This window comes from Oryzias latipes, chromosome 8 (assembly GCF_053564925.1).
Source record: "Oryzias latipes strain Hd-rR chromosome 8, Olatipes_Hd-rR_3.1".
Lineage (NCBI taxonomy): Eukaryota > Metazoa > Chordata > Actinopteri > Beloniformes > Adrianichthyidae > Oryzias > Oryzias latipes.
Window position 1 is genome coordinate 26,123,696 of NC_136244.1, and position 18,805 is coordinate 26,142,500.

Sequence of the window (18,805 nt, forward strand, 5' to 3'; positions counted from 1 at the left end):
CATCAACAATTCTCACAGTTCAAATGAAGAAAAAATGTTGTTTCGTACTTTAAACACTAGGTGGCGCCAAAAACAAATAAATTAGCATTTAATCAATTTTTATTATTGACCTGGTGATTATGGAATGTAATTGTGTTTCCATTGTGCGACTGCAGCTCAAACGTGTTTTTCCTGACAGTCATGAGCTGTTTGAGGAGGACTAGACTATAATCTGATGTAAAAAGCTGTTTTTGTTCTTCAGTGTTGGTTTGAAATTTTCTACAACCAAAGATCCCGGTTAAAGTCAACCGCTGGAACCAGTCCTGCCCCTTCCGGAGGCCGGACAGGGCGCCACCACGGACTGTGTTGGAAGGCCAAACCCCTCGGTATCCAAACGTGTCCTGTGAACGGCCACGTGGGGGCCCCTGCGCGCCCCCCGCCGCCTCTAGAGCTCTCCTCTTTTCAGGCCGCTGCCAAATTCCCTCCTCCTCCTCCGCCTCGTCCCTCCTCCTCCTGCATGCAGCCCCTCTCGGGGCAGCATTCTCACCCCGCTGTCTGGGCGCCGCGGACGCAGGCGCAGACATGAACCCGTGCGCCCGCAGGCTGGCCCGGCGGCCGCGCTCCGCGCTGCTGCTGCTCGCCGCCGTGGCCGTCCTGCTGGTCCAGACCCTCATCGTGTGGAACTTCAGCAGCCTGGACTCCGCTGGTGGGGATGGGGGCTCCAGGAGCCGGGAGAAGAGGGGGGAGCGCGCGGCGGGGCTCCACAAAGACAACCGGGAGTCCCCGCGGAGGGGGCCACAGGGAGGGGGCTACCCGCCGCCCGGGAAGGCGGCGGCGCGCCACAAGCTGCAGGCGGTGAGTCTGACTCCTGATTCCGCCTCATGGTTCCACGCTGGAGGACCGTTCCGGAGAGGGGTTGGCAGCAGAGCTGGGGATGCTGCGCGAGCCTTACGCGCGCGCATCTTTCACGTGTCGGCACGCTGGATTTGATTTAAAACCCAAAATGTGGCTCATTGTGGGAGCTGTCACGGCGTGTAATCGGACTGTGACAGATTAGCTCGGCTATACGGACGGGTGGTGCAGTGTTTGCCTCGATTGAGGAGAACAAGCGCGAGCTTGTGAGGCGGAGGAGCGGGGACGGACGTGGCACGTGCGCGCGGACACATTAACGTCTCTCCGCGGCAGCCTGTCATTATTTCATTGCACTTAGCTGCTCAGAAATCCCGTCTGCATCCAGGTGTTCTCGTGTTGTTTGGACATGAACGCGCGCGTGAGCAGAGGTGCGGGGATGCTCTGTCATCACGCAGCTCTGTCATCTGCTGCTCCAGGAGGTGGAGAGGAGAAGCGGAGGAGACAAAGTTTGGCCTGAAAAATGGCAACTTCCACTTCAACCCTAAGAAAATCCACATTTTCACTCCTGAAAGTCTTTTAAAACCTCAAGCATTTTGTCTAAAAACATTTTAAACCAGACACAAGATCAGCGTTAAAAAACAAACTTTAGAAAAATGTTTGCAGCAAATTGATTTTTGTGATGCAGAATTTTTCAGATCAACTGTAAAGAGAGTAAAGCATTCCTAAAAAGAAGAAACAAGCGCTAAATTACATAACGTACTGGGAAAAAAAGTATGAAATATAATTTTTTAAAACAAAAATGTAAACAAAAACATATGTATTTAGCATGAAAGCACAAACTTTTAATGATAAATTAAAGCACATGCACTTGTGTAATTGCAAAGTTATATAATAGTTGTTAAATGATCAATCTTTTGAACGAAATAATGATTCTTAAGATCCACAAATCCATTTTTATTTAAAGTAATTTATTCAAGCAGAGTTACTTTTTAGTTCAATTCAGTTGTGTTGCTAAAAAAAACTGGTTATAGATGGAGATTTGAAGAATAAGTCAACATTTAATTGAACGTTGTAAATCTAATTTTGATACTTTGGCCAAAAGAAGCTTCAAAAAGCTGAAATCAAAGTAAAAAGTCACGGCAGGAAAGTTCTTACTGGAACTAGAAAAACATTAAAAGGAGGAAGAGGATTTCCCCTCTGCAGTTTGATTGACATGTCTGCGCTCAGCATGAAGCTGCAGCAGCTGCTTAATCCGACTGAGACTGAAATAAACACGTTGTTGTTTGGAGGGTATCCTTTACAAACAACCTGGTTCTTCTTCCAGCATGTATTAAAAAATCCTCCAGAGGACTTGAGGAAAAAAGCAGCAGCTGTCATCAAACTGCAAAGTTAAAGACCTGCTCCAATAAAAAACGTGATTTTTTAACATGTTCTATGGCATTTTTCTCATGATGGAGGACATTAATGTATAAAATTAAGATTAAAATAGCATTTCAGAGCATTTCTTCATTCAATTCGTTGTGGATCAGGACCAGGTAAAAATATACACTTTAAAAAAGCTTGTAGGTGTGAAGTACAAATACTACGGCAAGCCACAAGCTCTCTGCTCCGCTCCATTCCGATTCGATAATGCTCGCCATTTCTTTCACACATATCATGTTGGTTTGGGGGTGTCTGTAAGCTAGCAGGAAAACATGAAAACAGAGGGATGATGGGAGGTGGGAGCAGGCTTACTCTTCCACAACACCCCCCCTGGCGAATTTCTAATAAACTCCTGCTGCTCTGCAGAAAAACAGCACAGGTTTTTTTTTAGATTTTGGTCAAAAGCAACAAAATTGTAACTAAAAGACCACCAGGAACGCTTTGGAAATAGATGATTCTAGTGGGAAAAGTATGTTTTTTTTTTAAATGATAAGAGAGAATGAATCCTTTAAAGGAAAGTATCTTTAAAGGTAAGATACGAGGCGGCGCTCAGGACTTGGTGATCCTCGAAGCTCTGCTGAGCGGACAGTACCGTTCTTTGTTCTGATCTTAAGAGTTTAATTTAAAAAAAGAGGCATGTAGGGAAAGACGAGGTCAGAGAGTGAACAAAAGAACGACGGACAGGAGCATCCAAAAGAAGGACAGAGGCTGCGGAAAGCGGATTCCAAAAGAAATGGAGATCACGCACAGCTATGACGATGTTCTATGAAAACAGGAAGTTGTCATGCCTGGTTCCTGTCTAGAAAAGTCAAATGGTCAGAGTGGAGCTCCTCACGTCACAGTGATTTGTGTAAACCTAAATGAGACGAACACACTGCCCAAAGAGGAGGATTTTGGTTGCCGTGCCGACAGCTCATCCGCACCGGAGATGCCGGCTCCATGAAGGTGCCAGTTCCTCCGTTAACAATGGCCTCAGCTCAGCTGGAGGACGACTGGAGGGGTTTCTGTCTGCAGTGGGGAGGAGAATCACATTTTCTGGCGTCTGCAGCGGCGTCACGTTTGTATCGACGCCCTGCCTGCTGTCATCGCTCTCACAGAACTTTAATGAGGTTTTTGCATAATTAAACATTTGTCTTTACTTTTCTTGCATAATTTGGCTCCTGCTTTCTAAATAAATAGCACTTCAAGTCATTTAAGTCTTTGAATTTCTATAATTTCAGCCAGAATTTTATGTTTAATATGTTTTATCATAAGTGTCAGCATATTATTAAGTCTGTTTGTCATTTATGTGAAGGAATTTGAAAGATTGTATTTTCATGGGCCTCATGACTTCTCCTACTAAAGACATTTTTGTCATTGGGTGGAGTAGATTTTGCAGCCTTAATGATCATATTTACCCGATTTTTGCTTCCTTTCATCTGTTTTACGTCATTTTAGAGTTTTTTTTTTTTTTTTTAGCTTTTAGCAGTTCAACATCCAGGAGTCGACTGTTGCATCTCATGGTTAGAAAAAGGCTGCTGTCACCATTTCTAAGGCTACCTTTTTGGAAGTATTAGTACTCCGGTACCTCACTCTAATGTGAAGGATAATAGCTTTTGACTGGCGCTTTACTGCTGCCTTGTGGACGGTCTGTACAAACTGTGAGAGTGTTTATTGACTGGAATGTCATCCGGCTTTCATTAAAAGCTCCTTTGAAGGAGCTCGGTTGATGCTCAAACAGCTTCTGTAAACAGAAACGTCCCGTCCTCGTATGTGGGACAGGTTTTGGTTCTGTGGTCGGAAGTGGATTCTGTCAGGACAGAGAGACCTGATGAAGTCGGGCGGAGAGGAGGCGGATCTTTGGCTTCATGGTTGTCGCCGTCACGGGGAAATTATTCCAACTGAACCAAAAACACTAAAACAAACAGAACCAGATAGAAGAATTTTTATTCTCAAACACTGGATAACAAACAGAAGGACGGGAAGAAACGTCGCCATGGAAATGACCTCCAACGTGAAACAAAATGTTTCCGTCAGACCTCGTCGTCTCTGAACCAATCACATCAAAGACGTGGGAATAACGCCGACTCGCCATTAAAATTGTTTTTACTCGAGATCTAATGTGAACGTTTTAAAGAAAGTTTTGAAATTTTTGGTTTAAAACTAAAATGATTCTCCTCTGTTTGTAAAGCTTTCCCAGCAGCCTTTTAATTATTTATTCATTCTGATCTGTTTGTAGATAAAATCCAAACATCTATGTCGTTTTCCAGAACTTCATTAGAAAGGCGCCTCTGAGTTGTGGGCGGACTTTTGGCACGGAGCAACCCCGGCCCCCCTTCCCGTTACTGAGAGCTCAGAGCAGCGTGTTTTCTACGTCACAAACACAATCTTTTTTAAACTTTTCTTTTTAATCTGCTCCTGATTTACAAGGATTTGAATAATAAAACTCTCAAAAATACAAATTTGAGTTTAATTTTCTTTATAAATGTCCTCCAACATGAGAAAAATACCACAAGAACACGTTAAAAAGACCATTTTCACCAGAGTGAGTGTTTAATTGGTTTATGAAGTCTTTTTTTATATTGTTTTGACTTTTTTGTGAATTTATGCAGTTTTTACACTTTTGATCTTAGTTATTAAATAAAAAAAGGTTTGATCTGAATGTTTGCAGTAAAAAAAACGACAATATTTAGGACTCGGTACACTACAGTTTCAGATTTCTTGTCGAAATAATGTGTCATAAAATGAAAAAACATCAGTAAAAAAGAAGCTGGGCTTCTACTAAAAACATAAATATGAAGCATTGTCAGAAAAAAAAGGTTTTAAAGGTCTGTGATTAGAGCAAATTGGACAGTTGTTAGAAAATGCTGAAAAATGCCTCAAACGCTTTAGCGGGTTTCTAATGCTGCAAATGTTTGTGACCCAGAAGAACAAAAGGTTTTTCATCCAAAAACGGAGCGTTTTCACCTCAGGATTTAATCGACTGCATTAGTTGAAAAACTCAATACTTCATGTTGTGGTCCTGGAAAAAGTAGAACCGTATGCAGAAATCCAACTTATGAATATTTTTGTAGGCAGCAGATATGCTAAAAGATGATGTCTGCTGTGAGTCTCTGCACTTTGAGGAGAACTGAAGCTTTTATTGTGAAGGTACGGTAATTTATAAATGCACATTTCTCTGAAGTATTGATCATTTTGTTGTTTATGTTAAAATGACAACAAACACATCGTCTGATCTTATCTGTTGTGGTCTTATAAGAACAATAAAGAAAAGTCTGAACATAGATTCAGATTTGACTTTATTCCTATAAACCTCATAGATGAGTGTGTAAAGTCTGTGAACTGTGATCAGATTAGGAGATTTTCTCCGATCATCCTGCTCTGATGGGATTTGGACTTTCTAGTGCAGTTTGGCCAATAATCCTTAAATAATATGTGTGTTTTTGAGGATCAGGAAGGTGATTAAACGGTTTGAAAGAAAGTTCTTCGGGAACTTTAGCGGCTCTTAGCTGAGCGGATCTATCAGGTGGAGAAATGACCAGATAAAAACCACAAGACATGCGAGCAAAGATGGTTTTGTGTTTCAGAGAGACGCTGCTCCATCCGGTTCTGTCAGAAAGTTCCGTCTTTTGGTTCTGTTCAGATCTAGACCTGCTTGGACCTGCTGTGGACTTGTATGGAAGTCAAGGTTTTTGGAGTATTTGTAATGCTGTTTGGAAAAACGATTCAAGCTGCTTTGAACTTCTTTCAGTCAGATTTAGGATTAGATTTAAACTACCAGGATCAAAAGATAACCATCTGAATAAGACTTGTGGTTCTGGCTTTAGGTTTGGGCTTGTTCTGCCGCTGATCTTTTAGTCCGGAACCTCCTGGTGTCAGGGATGAAGAATCAGAAAGAAGCAGTTGGCTTGGAAATGTGGATTACTTTCTGGAATTCTGTTTGTGGTGTTATTAGCGATTTATCATGGAGGTTAAAGCCAGAGAGCGGTTTTATGTGGATTTTTCCTTTGAGATAATTCTCACTAAATCTGGCATATATGCTGAAATCCCTGTAATCCTTCAGTTTCCTGTTTCAGCCACATTTCACAGAGGCAGCTGACCTTTGTAATTGTCCCTGTAGCTTATTCTCGCTCCATCTGGCTCCGTTTTTTCCTTTGTCTCTCTGTCTGAGCCCAAGAGCTTTTTCTTCTTTTCTTTTTTTTTTACATTTCTTTCTATCATATGACAGTGTTTTTCAACCTTTTTTGAGCCACGCCACACTTTAACCTTGACAAAAATCCCACGGCACACCAGCATCCAAAAATTCACAAAAATAAGGAGAAACTCATAGTCTGCATTGATCTACAGTCCCTCACATGAATTTTTGTGATAATTGTGGCAGAAAAAGCTGGAAGCTGCAGCAGTTTTTTCTAAAAGATGTAACAAAAGTTAAGTTAGAAGATTTAAAAACTGTTTGTGCGTTCCTTGTTGTTTCAAGAAGGCACAATAGTGGGAGATGGTTGAAACACACTAATATAAGACTGGGGTCTTCAGCTGCTTTTCTGATTCTGAAAGACATTTATCTTCATCAGAATCACATCCTTCTCCTTTCTTTTTGAAAGTTTTGCTTGATTTCTTTAATAATATGTCAAAAAGGCATGAATGAACCAAAGCTTTTCAAGATTTTGATCCAAACTTAAATCTTTTTCAGGTTAAAGTCCAGACCTGCGCCTTACAGAACCTTACGATTTGGGTTTACATCCTAAACTTTGGTGAATTGTGATGCAGAGCAGCTCAGAATTTCTTCTTTGCCGATAAAAATCCCATCCAGACCGTCTCTAAAGTATCTGATGATTCTGTTTACAGAAAAGTGTTGCAGTAACAGGTCTGCGTGTTTCTGCTCTGTGGCCTTGCGCGCTTCGCAGCAGCCGCTCCATCAGGAGCCGCTGAGGCGCAGAGCGGCGCGCAGCGGCGCACGGAGGCGCGCAGCGGCGCAGGCAGCAGCGGGACGCATGAGTCAGCCTGAGCGCTCCGAGACTGATGTCTCAGCGGCTCTGCAGCTCCAGCTGCGACCCGTCTCCGTGGAAAGAAGTGCCTTCTGGGCAGTAGCGGTTCTAGGCACGGGCCGTCCGGGCGGTGGCCTGGGGCGGAAAACTGAAGGGGGGCGGCACCGGCGGCTCAGCCCTTGTAAAATATTATATGCACCACTATTGGTTTACTTATGTCACAGTTTGTGAGTTTGTAACAGCCTGAACCTGGCCGCGCCGCCGCCCTCGCCCCGCAGCTGTGCGCTCTCCTGTCTTTGAGAAGTAGACACAAATGTGTGTGAAGAAGAAGGGAGGGGGCGCGGGGGGAGCACGGAGCACCACCGCGATTGCGCATGCGCAATACCTGGCGGGCTCATCTTTCAGGGGAGGCGACGGTCGCGGGCTTGATGAAAAAAATAAAAGTAAAAACTGCGACTGCGCCGTCATGTAGCGAATCAGCGCCCCTGGCTATAGCTGCACGCGCTCCTGCTGGAAATGTGTGAAGAAAGGGGGGGGGGGGGCTGCGGGGAATCAGTTCAATTGTGGGACGCTTCCAAATTAAGTGGCTAGGTGGGGACAAGGGCGGGGGTTTGAATCTACTTCATAAAACCTTTTTATAAGTCAGTCATAAGGTGACATTCTATAACCTACACTTTAATAAAGGTATAGAAAATATATTCTGCTTTTTTTGGGTTAATTTTGTGTGAAATGCCCAAATGAAAAAATGGCAACACAAAACAATGCTGTCACTAAGGTGACAGTTGGTTCAGTCGACGGACTTGATGTCTTCTTCGTGACGTGAGGACATTTATGCCAAACAAACGCCAAAAACATCTAAAATATGGAGAAAAAAAGGTCAAAGCCATCTGGTGCCCAATTTAGAAAGAAAAGAAAAGAAGAAGAGGAGAAAAGAGATAAAGAAAAGGGTAAGTCCTATTGTTGCAAATAGCGTCATTTTTTTTTTTTTTTTAGATTTTATTCTTAAAAATTTGCTCTGCCTTAACTTGTAACATTAGTTATGATTCATGTGTCTGTCTGCTCTGCTGTAACACAAAGGTTTTGTTGGGTTTTGCTGTTGTATACTAGTTCATAATGTTAAAAAAGCTGTGATGGTTACACAGCATGCTGCTGCTGCCATAAGATGCTAATGGGGCAAATAATTTGAGATTGGTCTTAAATTTAATAATCGTTTGTGGCAGCCTAAATGTTTTCCCAATGTTTTTTTGACATTTAACTGGGGATTTAGGGGTTAATTTTGAGCCTGCATATGAAGTTTATTTTTTATTTGTTTTACAAATGTGGGATTATATTTTTAGCCAATAGAATTTCCATAAATCTGTAGGTAGTTTTAAAAATGAATATTTACCATTTACTGCAAATCTATGGGGACAAAACATAATTCAACAGGTCATAACTGAAAATTTTCCAATCAAAGGATTGAAGACGGAAAACATGAGCTAATTTTTCTTCTCTGAAGTAGAGATCGATATAGAACATGACAATTTAAATTTCCAATTCATAATATTAATAAATATTTATTTTATATTATTTATTTAATATTGATTTAATATTTCTTAGCTAACTGTATTTTTGCCATGCTTATGGTCTTTTATTTTTTGTGTTCTGATAACTATTATAATGCTGTTCAGAATTCTGACATCTTTTGTATCCACTTCTTAATTTCAATGACAATATAACATGTCAGTTGACAAAGACAAACAAAGTTCTGTTGTGACTATGGGGGGGGGGGGGGGGGGGGGGGGGCTGGGGAGGGTCTCGCCCGGGGAGTAATTCAGGGTAGAACCGCCACTGCTTCTGGGAATCACGCACGGCTTTTTGTTTGTGTGGCGTTCAGGGACAATGAGAGAAAGCTGTTTCTGCGTCCGGACAATCCGGACCAGGAGCTGTCCAGGATGAGGTTCTGACAGGATCTGTGTTGATTCACATGATTCACACATTAGTTTAATAATACAGTTCTCTTAACTTATGTCTTTTGTTGTGGCTATTCTGTATTTACTTTTTTTTGTTTTGCATTTTTTTTTTGACAAAACGCAAGGCTGGCTGTGATGTTTTTTTTCCCAGTCATTGTGTGTTTGTGTCTTTGTGAGCTTTCGGCAGAAACTAAAACATTTCATAAATAAACTTAGAGAGGACAAACTCAAAGTTTAACGCCAAGTCAAAACAAATGAGTCCAGAACTGGGCTGAGTGAATGTGACGTCATCCATAGAAAAGTCAATTCAGTCGCCATTTTGTCACCGCCATGTTGGATCCGGAAACAGCTGTGAATTTTCTGAGTTGGTCTGAGTCAGCGTTTCTGCGGCAACCACTCTCACCAATCAGGAGTGAGCTTGTTGGAGGGCCACACCCCTACCACTTTAAAGCGGCCTACGTGACATCTGTCAATGAAACATTTTGAAAGTTGGACGTGGTAGGTGGAGCTAGCAGGCTCCACCTACTTTTATGGAGACATCTGATTGGTCAGTTTACAACTTAAATAACTTGAACTACAGAACAAAAAGAGGATTATCAAGACGATGATAAAAGTTATCAGATCAAGAATGGTTAGAATGACTGAGTAATAGCTGAGATAGCACTGCATGTTTGGAACACCGAGGGGGCGGGGTCACTCAGTCCAGTTCTCTTATACAGTCAATGATCCTGACAAAGATAAACGATGAACCCTTGTTTCTGTCACTAATTCAGTTCATTTTTTGTGGATGTTTGTTTGTTTGTTTAGCTTTTTTGCTTCATTTTAGCTTGTTTGTGTTGAATTTTCTGAGTTGCTGTCTCTGAGGTTGTTGTGCGTCTCTGTGCTGCCATCAGCCGTTATGATAGAAACTCCTGGGTTGTGGAAAAAAAGTGTGTCTGCAGTGAGAGCAGAAGAGAAAATCCTCCATGCATTCATTCATCTGCAGTGTGCGACATCCCCACACACCCACCCACGCACCCCCCCCCCCCCCACACACACACACACATTTAAGCACGCAAACATTCCTCTGAGCTGATATTACAGATGAGATAATGAAAGGTTGTCTGTGGAGCAGGTGGCAGAAGCTGATATTACAGCTCTCCCACTCGCTCCCTGATTGTGTGTTTGTGCCTAACACACACACACACACACAGAAACACAAAGTTTATCTCTGGAGGAGACAGAGATGGGTTGAAATGTGGGATTAGGAGATGCTCCTGAGGCGCACACCAGCAGCTGGCGATGCCGTTAAACTGCAGATTCAGTTCTGGGTCCTTCTTCTAAACTGGGATGATCTTTCTCCACGCAGGACGTTCACGTCTCCCATCGGCCCAAAGAGAAGCTCCGTTCGGACAGCAACAGCGAGAACTCCGTCCCCAAAGACTTCGACAGCGTTGACAGCAACAGCAACCTGGCAGCGAGATCACAGCACCTGCGGGCGGTCGGCGCCCACAGCAAACGCAGGCTGGAAAAAGCCCAGGGCATGTTGGGAAACGAGGCCTTTAAGCACATCCAGCTTAAAGGCCGGAACCACACCCAATCCCGGAAGAGCCCGCCCCAGCTGCCAAGCTTTGCAGCACCAGCTCAGGGGTCCAATCAGGGTCTGCCGGCGCCGCTGCCCGGGCTGGAGGCAAAGAAGGAGCAGCGGCAGTGCGAGATCGGTGGGAAGGAGGCCATCTCAGCTCTGTCCAGAGCCAAGAGCAGGGAGTGCCGGCAGCAGATCGTAGAGGCGTTCTGCAGGCACAAAGAGAGGGCGCTGATGCCCGAGAAGGTGCCCCGCCTCTGCCCCTCAGAAGGTGAGAGGAGGACCTCCGACTCTTCAATGTCTTTTTCCTTTTCTGGGTATATGGCACAGAAAGAAGGAGGCTTCCCTTCCTTCTGTGGTCGTGGCTCTATTTCCAGCAGTGAGGATGCTGCTCATCCACAGTAATTACCCCCCAATCTAACAAGTGCCCCGCTCAGAGATGGGGCAGATGACTGAGAGCCTCCCAGAGCTCCTCCAGGTTCCATTTCTCTGATTACAGGCTGAAACCGCCGTCATTACCACACGGGCGGTTCCAGTTCGTCTTTTTCAGGAGAACATGTCTGATCTTCCTCTGGGTGTGCTCGCTTTTTTCTTTCTCAGCTTCAATCCCAGCATGCACTGCACTTTGTCTAGTAAGACTCTTTTGCCTCTAAACTACTAAAAGAAGCTGGATCTTTTTATGTTCTGTTCTTCAAATTAACATTTAAATTGTTACTCTCTCACATCATTTGCTTTATTTTATGTTTGTTTTCCTGTTTTCATCTTTTCTCTGATGAAAAATATCAAAATGTTCTTAAAAAAAAAGCTTCCAAACCCAAAAGAAATGACTGAGATTTCAACTTGCACCTGAAAGCCCCACTCCAGCCCCCATTTAGGCAGGCTCCTGTGTGACCCGGGTCTCCTCTTTGTCCAGGGAAACCCCTCATGACCGTGCAGTGGGACGAGGGCGTGGCCTCTGATGGGGCTCCTCCCGCATGCATCGCCTTCGTGCTGGTCGTTCACGGCCGAGCCTCTCGACAGCTCCAGCGGCTCTTCAAAGCCATCTATCACACATCACACTACTACTACATCCACGTGGACCAGGTGAGCCCCCGCCGCTCAACCTGAAGGTCTGTGCTGCCCTTTCGAGTGGATACGGGCTGTCTGTGGGTGATAACTGGAAAACCAGTTTGGGGCCCTTAGGATTATCAAAGTCGGAGACGTTCAGTAAACCATAAAGACAAAATGTTCATGCACATTTTTTGGGACTTTAAACGTCTCGTTTTTACACAACACATAAGCGTGAAGTTGGTGAGACACAGGCGTGACGTACAGATTTTTCAATTTTCAACCCAGCAAATCCTGCAGACTGTACAAGCAGCTAGTGCAGTTCACGCAACACATGCGCGCTCCTTTCTGCAGCCTGACTGAAATTAGACAAAGTGTAGTTGTGTGGCGTCCTACAGGCGTCCTACGGGCACTTAAATCTGACGTGCGCACCTCGTGCGTGCAGCATTTGTTCACCGTCAGTAAAGAGTCAGTACTCACACCTTACTAACGACTATAGTGAGGCGTAAGAAAACAACAACAACAGCTCTATGTCATAAGTGCGTGAAACTTCTATTAGCCTTGTGGATACTTCCCGATAAACTTACCAAACGTACGACAATGGTGCGTTCCATTTTCATGCCGTCCCTTGAGGTTTCCATACGAGTTTTAAGGAAACTTTAAGACATATATTAAGATATTGCCGCTCCTCTCTATGACCCTCCATGACACTGGACAACCTATAAACCCATAGAACCTGTATGGGTCAACCGTGACTAAGGTTTTGAACGTTTATCTAAATTAAAAACACATTAAGATGGTTCTCTTCTTCTCAGAGGTCTGACTTCCTGCACAGAGAAGTTCTGTCTCTGGCCCGTCAGTATCCAAACGTCCGTGTGACCCCCTGGAGGATGGCCACCATCTGGGGGGGTGCCAGCCTTCTGACCATGTACCTGCGCAGCATGGAGGACCTGCTGTCCATGACCGACTGGTCCTGGGACTTCTTTATCAATCTCAGCGCTGCTGACTTTCCCATCAGGTGAGAGCGGCCAAAGTTATCATTGTGACCCTCGGCTGTGCTTTCTGCAAGCGGTCTCCATGGCAACCAGGCGCTGCCGTAGCAGTCCAAGCCTGACTGCACAGAGAGGACGAACTTTCTAATGGTTGGGTTCAGGACCCTGATTTATTGATGGTTCAGTCAGAACCTTTGGAGTTTCCACAAACGTTTGCCGTGGTTGTTCTCACGCTTATCTGGTTAGTTATCATCGAAAAGCGTTGTGAGTTTCAGGACGTCATGAACTCTGTGTCAGACACAGACTTGCTCTGCAGCCGTTAATAGATTTCAGATTTCAAAATGGAAAGTTACAGATTATTGAAGCTGTTGGAACAGCTGACGTCACCGTTCTGGTTTGTTCTCCAACTTCAAACCCTTATCTCCATCAGATCGGGGGGGTTTAGGCGATAGCTAGAGCCAAACGGCTGTTTTCTGTCAACTTAGCTTTCCTGAAATGTGAACTCTGATTGTTCCTCTTAAGAAGAGGAAAACACGCAGCGATCTGCCCTCCATCAGTCTGAACACGCCTCGGGCGAAAATCCATACTAGAGCGGCAGCATCTCTCCCATCCGCCTGTCCGCGGCGGCGGCACATGGGTTCGTGTGAGCGTGACCTTTTGGGTGAGGCAAACTTTTCCATCAAACACCGAACTCACACCCCTTCACGTGTTTGGATTGCTGCTCTGACTCTGACATGTTTGCTGCTGCAGAAGGAGAACAGGCTTGTTTGGGATCCACTGAGAGGACCGCAGTCATCCAGAATGCAGGTTCAAATTAAAACACAAGAATCGTTGCGCTTCCTTTTGATTAAAATGCCTCTGTGGTCTGAGGCGTGAAGAGTTTCAAAAGCCAGAAATGCTTTAACCTCGACAGGAAGAAACAGAGTCTGTCATTTTCTGGAGCATCAGAGCCGCCTCAAGAATCGTCAGAAAAAGTCTTCAGGATTAATAAAGATTCTATTCTATTCTATTCATAGTTACATTTCTACATTCAGACAATAGAGCCATTGATTTAGCCAGCCCCTGTATGGGGTGCAGGTAGAACATGGGGGGGGGGGTATGTCTGGGTGTACTGAGAGTTTAGGGTGTCACATCCCTCCAAGCTCCTAAAAGAATCTATGCTATCATCATGTAAGTTCAAATTTCCATATCAGCTATTTTCTCCTTTAATCTATTTTATATATATTTCATATATAAAATGTTGAATGCTCTTCCTCACACTACCCTCTCCATTTACCCGGCTTGGGACAGGCACAAGCAGGTGCCCCGTTGAGGCTGCATTTATAGATTTTTATTTTAATGTCCATCTGTCTGTCCTTGCGTTTTTTTTTTTTTTGTGTGTTTTTATGTACTTATTTATTTGTTGTATGTTTTTAGAGGGGGGGGGGATTCTGTAATATTTTTAATCTTTAGTTAGTTCTAACTTGTTGCAGGCCATCCCATTCACGGGGGGGGGGGGGGGGGGGGGGGCTGTCACGGCAGTCACTTGTTAGGATCGATGTTGTTGAAATGTGTCTCAGCCTCAATCGATCTGAAGTTGACGTTAGAAGCTTTTTATTGCGGTTTGACACCTCAACTCCTGCTTTTCTGCATCTCTGAGGACTTCTTGATCTCCGTGTTTTGCCTCTGATCAGATGATTGACAGCTTCCATCTCTCCTCAGGACCAACGAGCAGCTGGTGGCCTTTCTGTCCAAACACCGCAGCAAGAACTTCATCAAATCTCATGGTAGAGACAACGCGCGGTAAGAAGAAGTCCCTTCCCACTGGACAGTGAAACGAGACGTTAAAAGTCCCACTCCGGTCATTTTTTGAACTATTCTCAAAGTGTTCCCTGTGGCCTTTAATTATTATTATTATTGTTGTTATTATATAATTTTAGCCAAAATCTAAAAATCTGTGAAGACTTATTTTCTCCAGAGCTGCAGGAATTCATTTGAAAATTCACCTCTGCATTGTGGACGGGACTGTTGGTGCCGGGCAACCCCGCCCCCTTTCCCCTCCCCGTTGCTGAGAGTTCAGAGGAGGGAGCTTGTGGCCCAGCCCAGCAAATTTTCTGCTTTCCAAATACAATCTTTTTCAAACTGGAATTTTTTTCGTCTGCTCCTGATTCACAACGATTTGAATAAAGAAAAGCTCAGGAATGCAGTTTTAAGCTTAATTATTTTTACACATGCCCTCCATCATCAGAAAAATGCCACTAGAACACGTTAAAAACACCAAGACCAACATTTTCATTGGAGTGGGTCTTTAAAATGTTTCAATACTAGGAATTAAAAAAAATAGTAATAGTGCAGAGTAACACATGGTGTGTTGTTTATGTTTTCATTTATCTCTAAAAGTCTTTGCATCTTTTTGCATTTTTGTCTGGCTGTCAAGAATAAAAGCAAACGAAAATAACTCACAGAATTATTTTATTTTGAAAAAAAAACAGCATTATGCAGAAGTATCCCTCAAAGAGCAGGAAAAAAAATAAAAATATTGTCCTTTTTTTTGCCTCTTATAAGTTTTGTAAATTGATTTCATAATTAAAATATATTTTAAAAAATCTCTCCGGAAACCTAATTTTTGAATCCGACAGATTGTTTGTGAGTCTAAACAGTGATGTTTACTGCTGCTCTGCTCTCAGCTTCATCCGGAAACAGGGCCTGGACCGACTCTTCTTGGAGTGCGACGCCCACATGTGGCGCCTGGGAGACCGAAAGATCCCAGAGGGCATTGCTGTGGACGGAGGCTCTGATTGGTTCCTGCTCAGCCGCTCCTTCGTGGATTATGTGGTGAACTCCGGGGACGAGCTGGTCAACAGCATGAAGCGCTTCTACGCCTACACGCTGCTCCCCGCCGAGGTAACCAGTGACCTTCAGGATGACAGAGAACATTCTTACATCTTCAGTGATCCGTTCACAGGCAAAAACAAACAAAAACTACTCTCACTGGAGTCTTTTATTTTGAAAAAAGACAAAACAGCGTTATGCAGAATTATCCTTAAGGAATCTTCCCTTGAACTTTTAAAACCATTTAAATTCCGCCTAAACCTAAACTAAACAGCAATCTGAAGATTTGACTAATAGTCTTTGTTGATCTACAGACATCAGCTACGTTACTAAATATTTACCTGACCAAGATGGCTGTCCAAAAAAAGCGGAAAAAAAGTTTAATTTACTAAAGGTGTGTCAGAGGGGGTCACCACAGGTGGCAGAAGGAACCAGAGAGACGCTTTCCCAAGTAAAGAACAAGCAAGAAACAACAATGGAAAAAAAAGTGTTGCTTTTTTACAACAAACCTCCACAGACAGAAAGTTGTTCTGTGTTAAATGATGAACTGAAGCTATGAAAAAGATGCAAACGGATCCCATGGAGTGAAAAACATAGAAACACATTTTTAGCCTCTTTAACCCTTTGGGCCGAAATCTCTTGTCTACGTTAGAATTTATCTCTGTATTTTTATTGGAACGACTACTTGTTTGTTTACCTGGTATCATTTTAATCAGTGGTACTAACCTTAATTTGTCATTTTTTTCATGTTCTATTCACACACGAGACATAAAATCCTACAAAAACAGAAGGCTTCATGCCGATTGATCTGTTGAGGTGTGAGAAACAGGCCATTTTAAGGGATTTGGAGCAAGAAAAGCCCAACAAATTATTTTAAAAGAAGTGAAATAAACAATTGTTGATGTGCGTTAAATGATAGAAGCGTTCCTCCACCTGCAGTCGTTCTTCCACACCGTGCTGGAGAACAGCGCTCACTGTGAGACCATGGTGGACAACAACCTGAGGCTGACCAACTGGAACCGCAAGCTGGGATGTAAGTGCCAGTACAAGCACATTGTGGACTGGTGCGGCTGCTCGCCCAACGACTTCAAGCCCTCCGACCTGCCACGCCTCCAGGTGAGCCGCTGACCTTCAGGGCGCTTCGCCTGCGTGTGACGCAGAGAGTCATGAGGAGAGTCCCTTCTTAGTTCAAAACTTGAATGTTTTCCATTGTTTTGTTTTTTAAATAGAGAAGGCAAAGAAAATCCTTCCTCTCCAGAGCTCTGAAGTATTTTAATCCCACAAATCTCTGCTGAAGCTCTCCTCGGAGCTCCAAAGTCATGAACCCGTGTTTCTCCTCCGGTCGAGGCTCAGAATAGCTCCAACTTCACAACTCAGCGGCGCCTATCTACCTCGGCTGTGCCGACAGAGCTGAGGTCAGGACGGGGCTGCTGGTGGTTTCTGCCCCGAGCCGGTCCTGGAAGCAGCTGCACCCCGCCGTATTTTTAGAGCGTTGTATCTGGCGGCCCGCAGAGGTTTCCAGGGTTGTCATTATTCTAATGTCGGGGTTGGACAGCGAGCGGCAGCTCAAAGACTCACATGTACAACAGACAGGAGGAGGAAGGTCGGGGCTGTCCTTCCAAGACTGCTGCCCCCCCAAAACCCAAACCCTGTATAGACAGAAAATAACCTCAATTCAGTTTTACATTGAAGTTGCCGGTTCACTCACTTTTATTTTAGTTCTCTTCCTGTAATTGACATTAGTTCACATTTTGCAGCACGTCATACACGTCCTCCTCTGCTGTTTGACCCAGTGCATTCTGGGAGGTTGGTTTCTGAACTAATACTGGAAACCCACAAAGACAGGAACCTGTCCATTATGAAGACCTCCCATTATCACATGTTTGGTTGGTGACCCACTATTTGTGTCAGCTCCACCCCTTTGATGGCACCGGAGGCCCCCCCCCCTCACTGACTTTGATGGTCACGAAGAAGGATCTGCTTTGTTTTAAAAATTAATGATTCAAATAAATGTGGGGAGGGGGTCAGCAGCACCACCTGAGATAACATTTGATCGAAATTCAGTTGAGCCTTCATGTCATTAAAAGTATCAGGAAAGGAAAGTGAAGTAAATGTAGGTTAAATTAAGTGAAGAAACAGTTAAATAAAGTACACGGATGTCAAGTTAATTCCAGTATAATTAAGTAAAGTTAAATAGAGAAGTTGGATTGAGTAAAGTAAATGAAGTACATTTAAGTAAAGTTAGGTTAAGTAAAGTACAGTTACACTGACCCCATGACCTGACATGGGTAAAATAATAAATATCTTGTTCCCATGAAATAATTAAGACATTAATTTGTGGGAACGAGATAGTTATTGTTTTACCCTTGTGAGGTCATGGGCTCAGTACAATCAAGTAAAGTTAGGTTAAGCAAAGTACAACAAAGTACAGTTAGGTTAAGTTAGGTTAAGTAAAGTACAGTTAAGTACTGTATGGTTAATTAAAGTATAATTAAGTATAGTTAGGTTCAGTAAAGTACAGTTAAGTACAGTTAGGGAAAGTAAAGTACAGTTAAGTAAAGCTAGGTTAAGTAAAGTACAGTAAAGTACAGTTAAGTTAGGTTAATTAAGGCACACTTTTATATTTTTAAAGTAATGCACTTTTATATGACACTTCCATGGACACAACTGTAACACAAACATTAAAGTTAGCGGTTTTGTGAAGTTTTTACACTAAAGATCTGTCTTCATCTCATTTCCTTTTTTACATCGCAGCAGACGTCCAGACCCACCTTCTTCGCCCGAAAGTTTGAGGCCAGCGTCAGCCAGGAGGTCATCAACCAGCTGGACGCCTTCCTGTTTGGAGCGTTCCCCCCCGGCACTCCGGGCCTGCAGTCCTACTGGGAGAACGTCTACGATCAGGAAACGGATGGACTGTCCAGCCTGCCGGACTCCAGGCTCAGTCACTATCACGCCTTCGCCCGTATGGGGCTGTCCCACGCCGCTGGCTTTCTGCAGGGGCGTCCCGACAACCACAGCTGCAGGTAAGCAGAGAAGGACTTTCAAAAACACAAACCTGTTGAGAAAATGGACATGCAGACACACTCCGCTATCGCCTAAACACATTGTAGATTCAACTAAACTGATGAAGATAGGTCATGGAATATGAGTGGAAACTGTTTGATCCAGTGACGTGCGGTCAGGTGAGGCAAGTGAGGCACAGCCTCGCCTGTCATAATCGAT

At 43.8% G+C, this 18,805-nt stretch overlaps 1 protein-coding gene across 2 annotated transcripts in view; it reads left to right on the plus strand.

The window, feature by feature from the left end:
• Positions 1 to 270: 270 nt before the first annotated feature.
• LOC100049491 (xylosyltransferase 1) overlaps positions 271 to 18,805 on the plus strand; it is a 25,770-nt gene continuing 7,235 nt past the window's right edge. Inside the window, exons 1-8 of one of the 2 annotated variants that reach the window (XM_023957283.2) lie at positions 271 to 834; positions 10,518 to 11,004; positions 11,647 to 11,816; positions 12,596 to 12,798; positions 14,474 to 14,554; positions 15,439 to 15,655; positions 16,523 to 16,699; positions 18,338 to 18,606. In XM_023957283.2, the coding sequence (XP_023813051.1) occupies positions 562 to 834; positions 10,518 to 11,004; positions 11,647 to 11,816; positions 12,596 to 12,798; positions 14,474 to 14,554; positions 15,439 to 15,655; positions 16,523 to 16,699; positions 18,338 to 18,606 (1,877 nt within the window). In that variant the 5' untranslated portion in view covers positions 271 to 561. The remainder of the gene's footprint in view (positions 835 to 10,517; positions 11,005 to 11,646; positions 11,817 to 12,595; positions 12,799 to 14,473; positions 14,555 to 15,438; positions 15,656 to 16,522; positions 16,700 to 18,337; positions 18,607 to 18,805) is intronic. The other variant, XM_023957284.2, reaches the window with a different exon arrangement.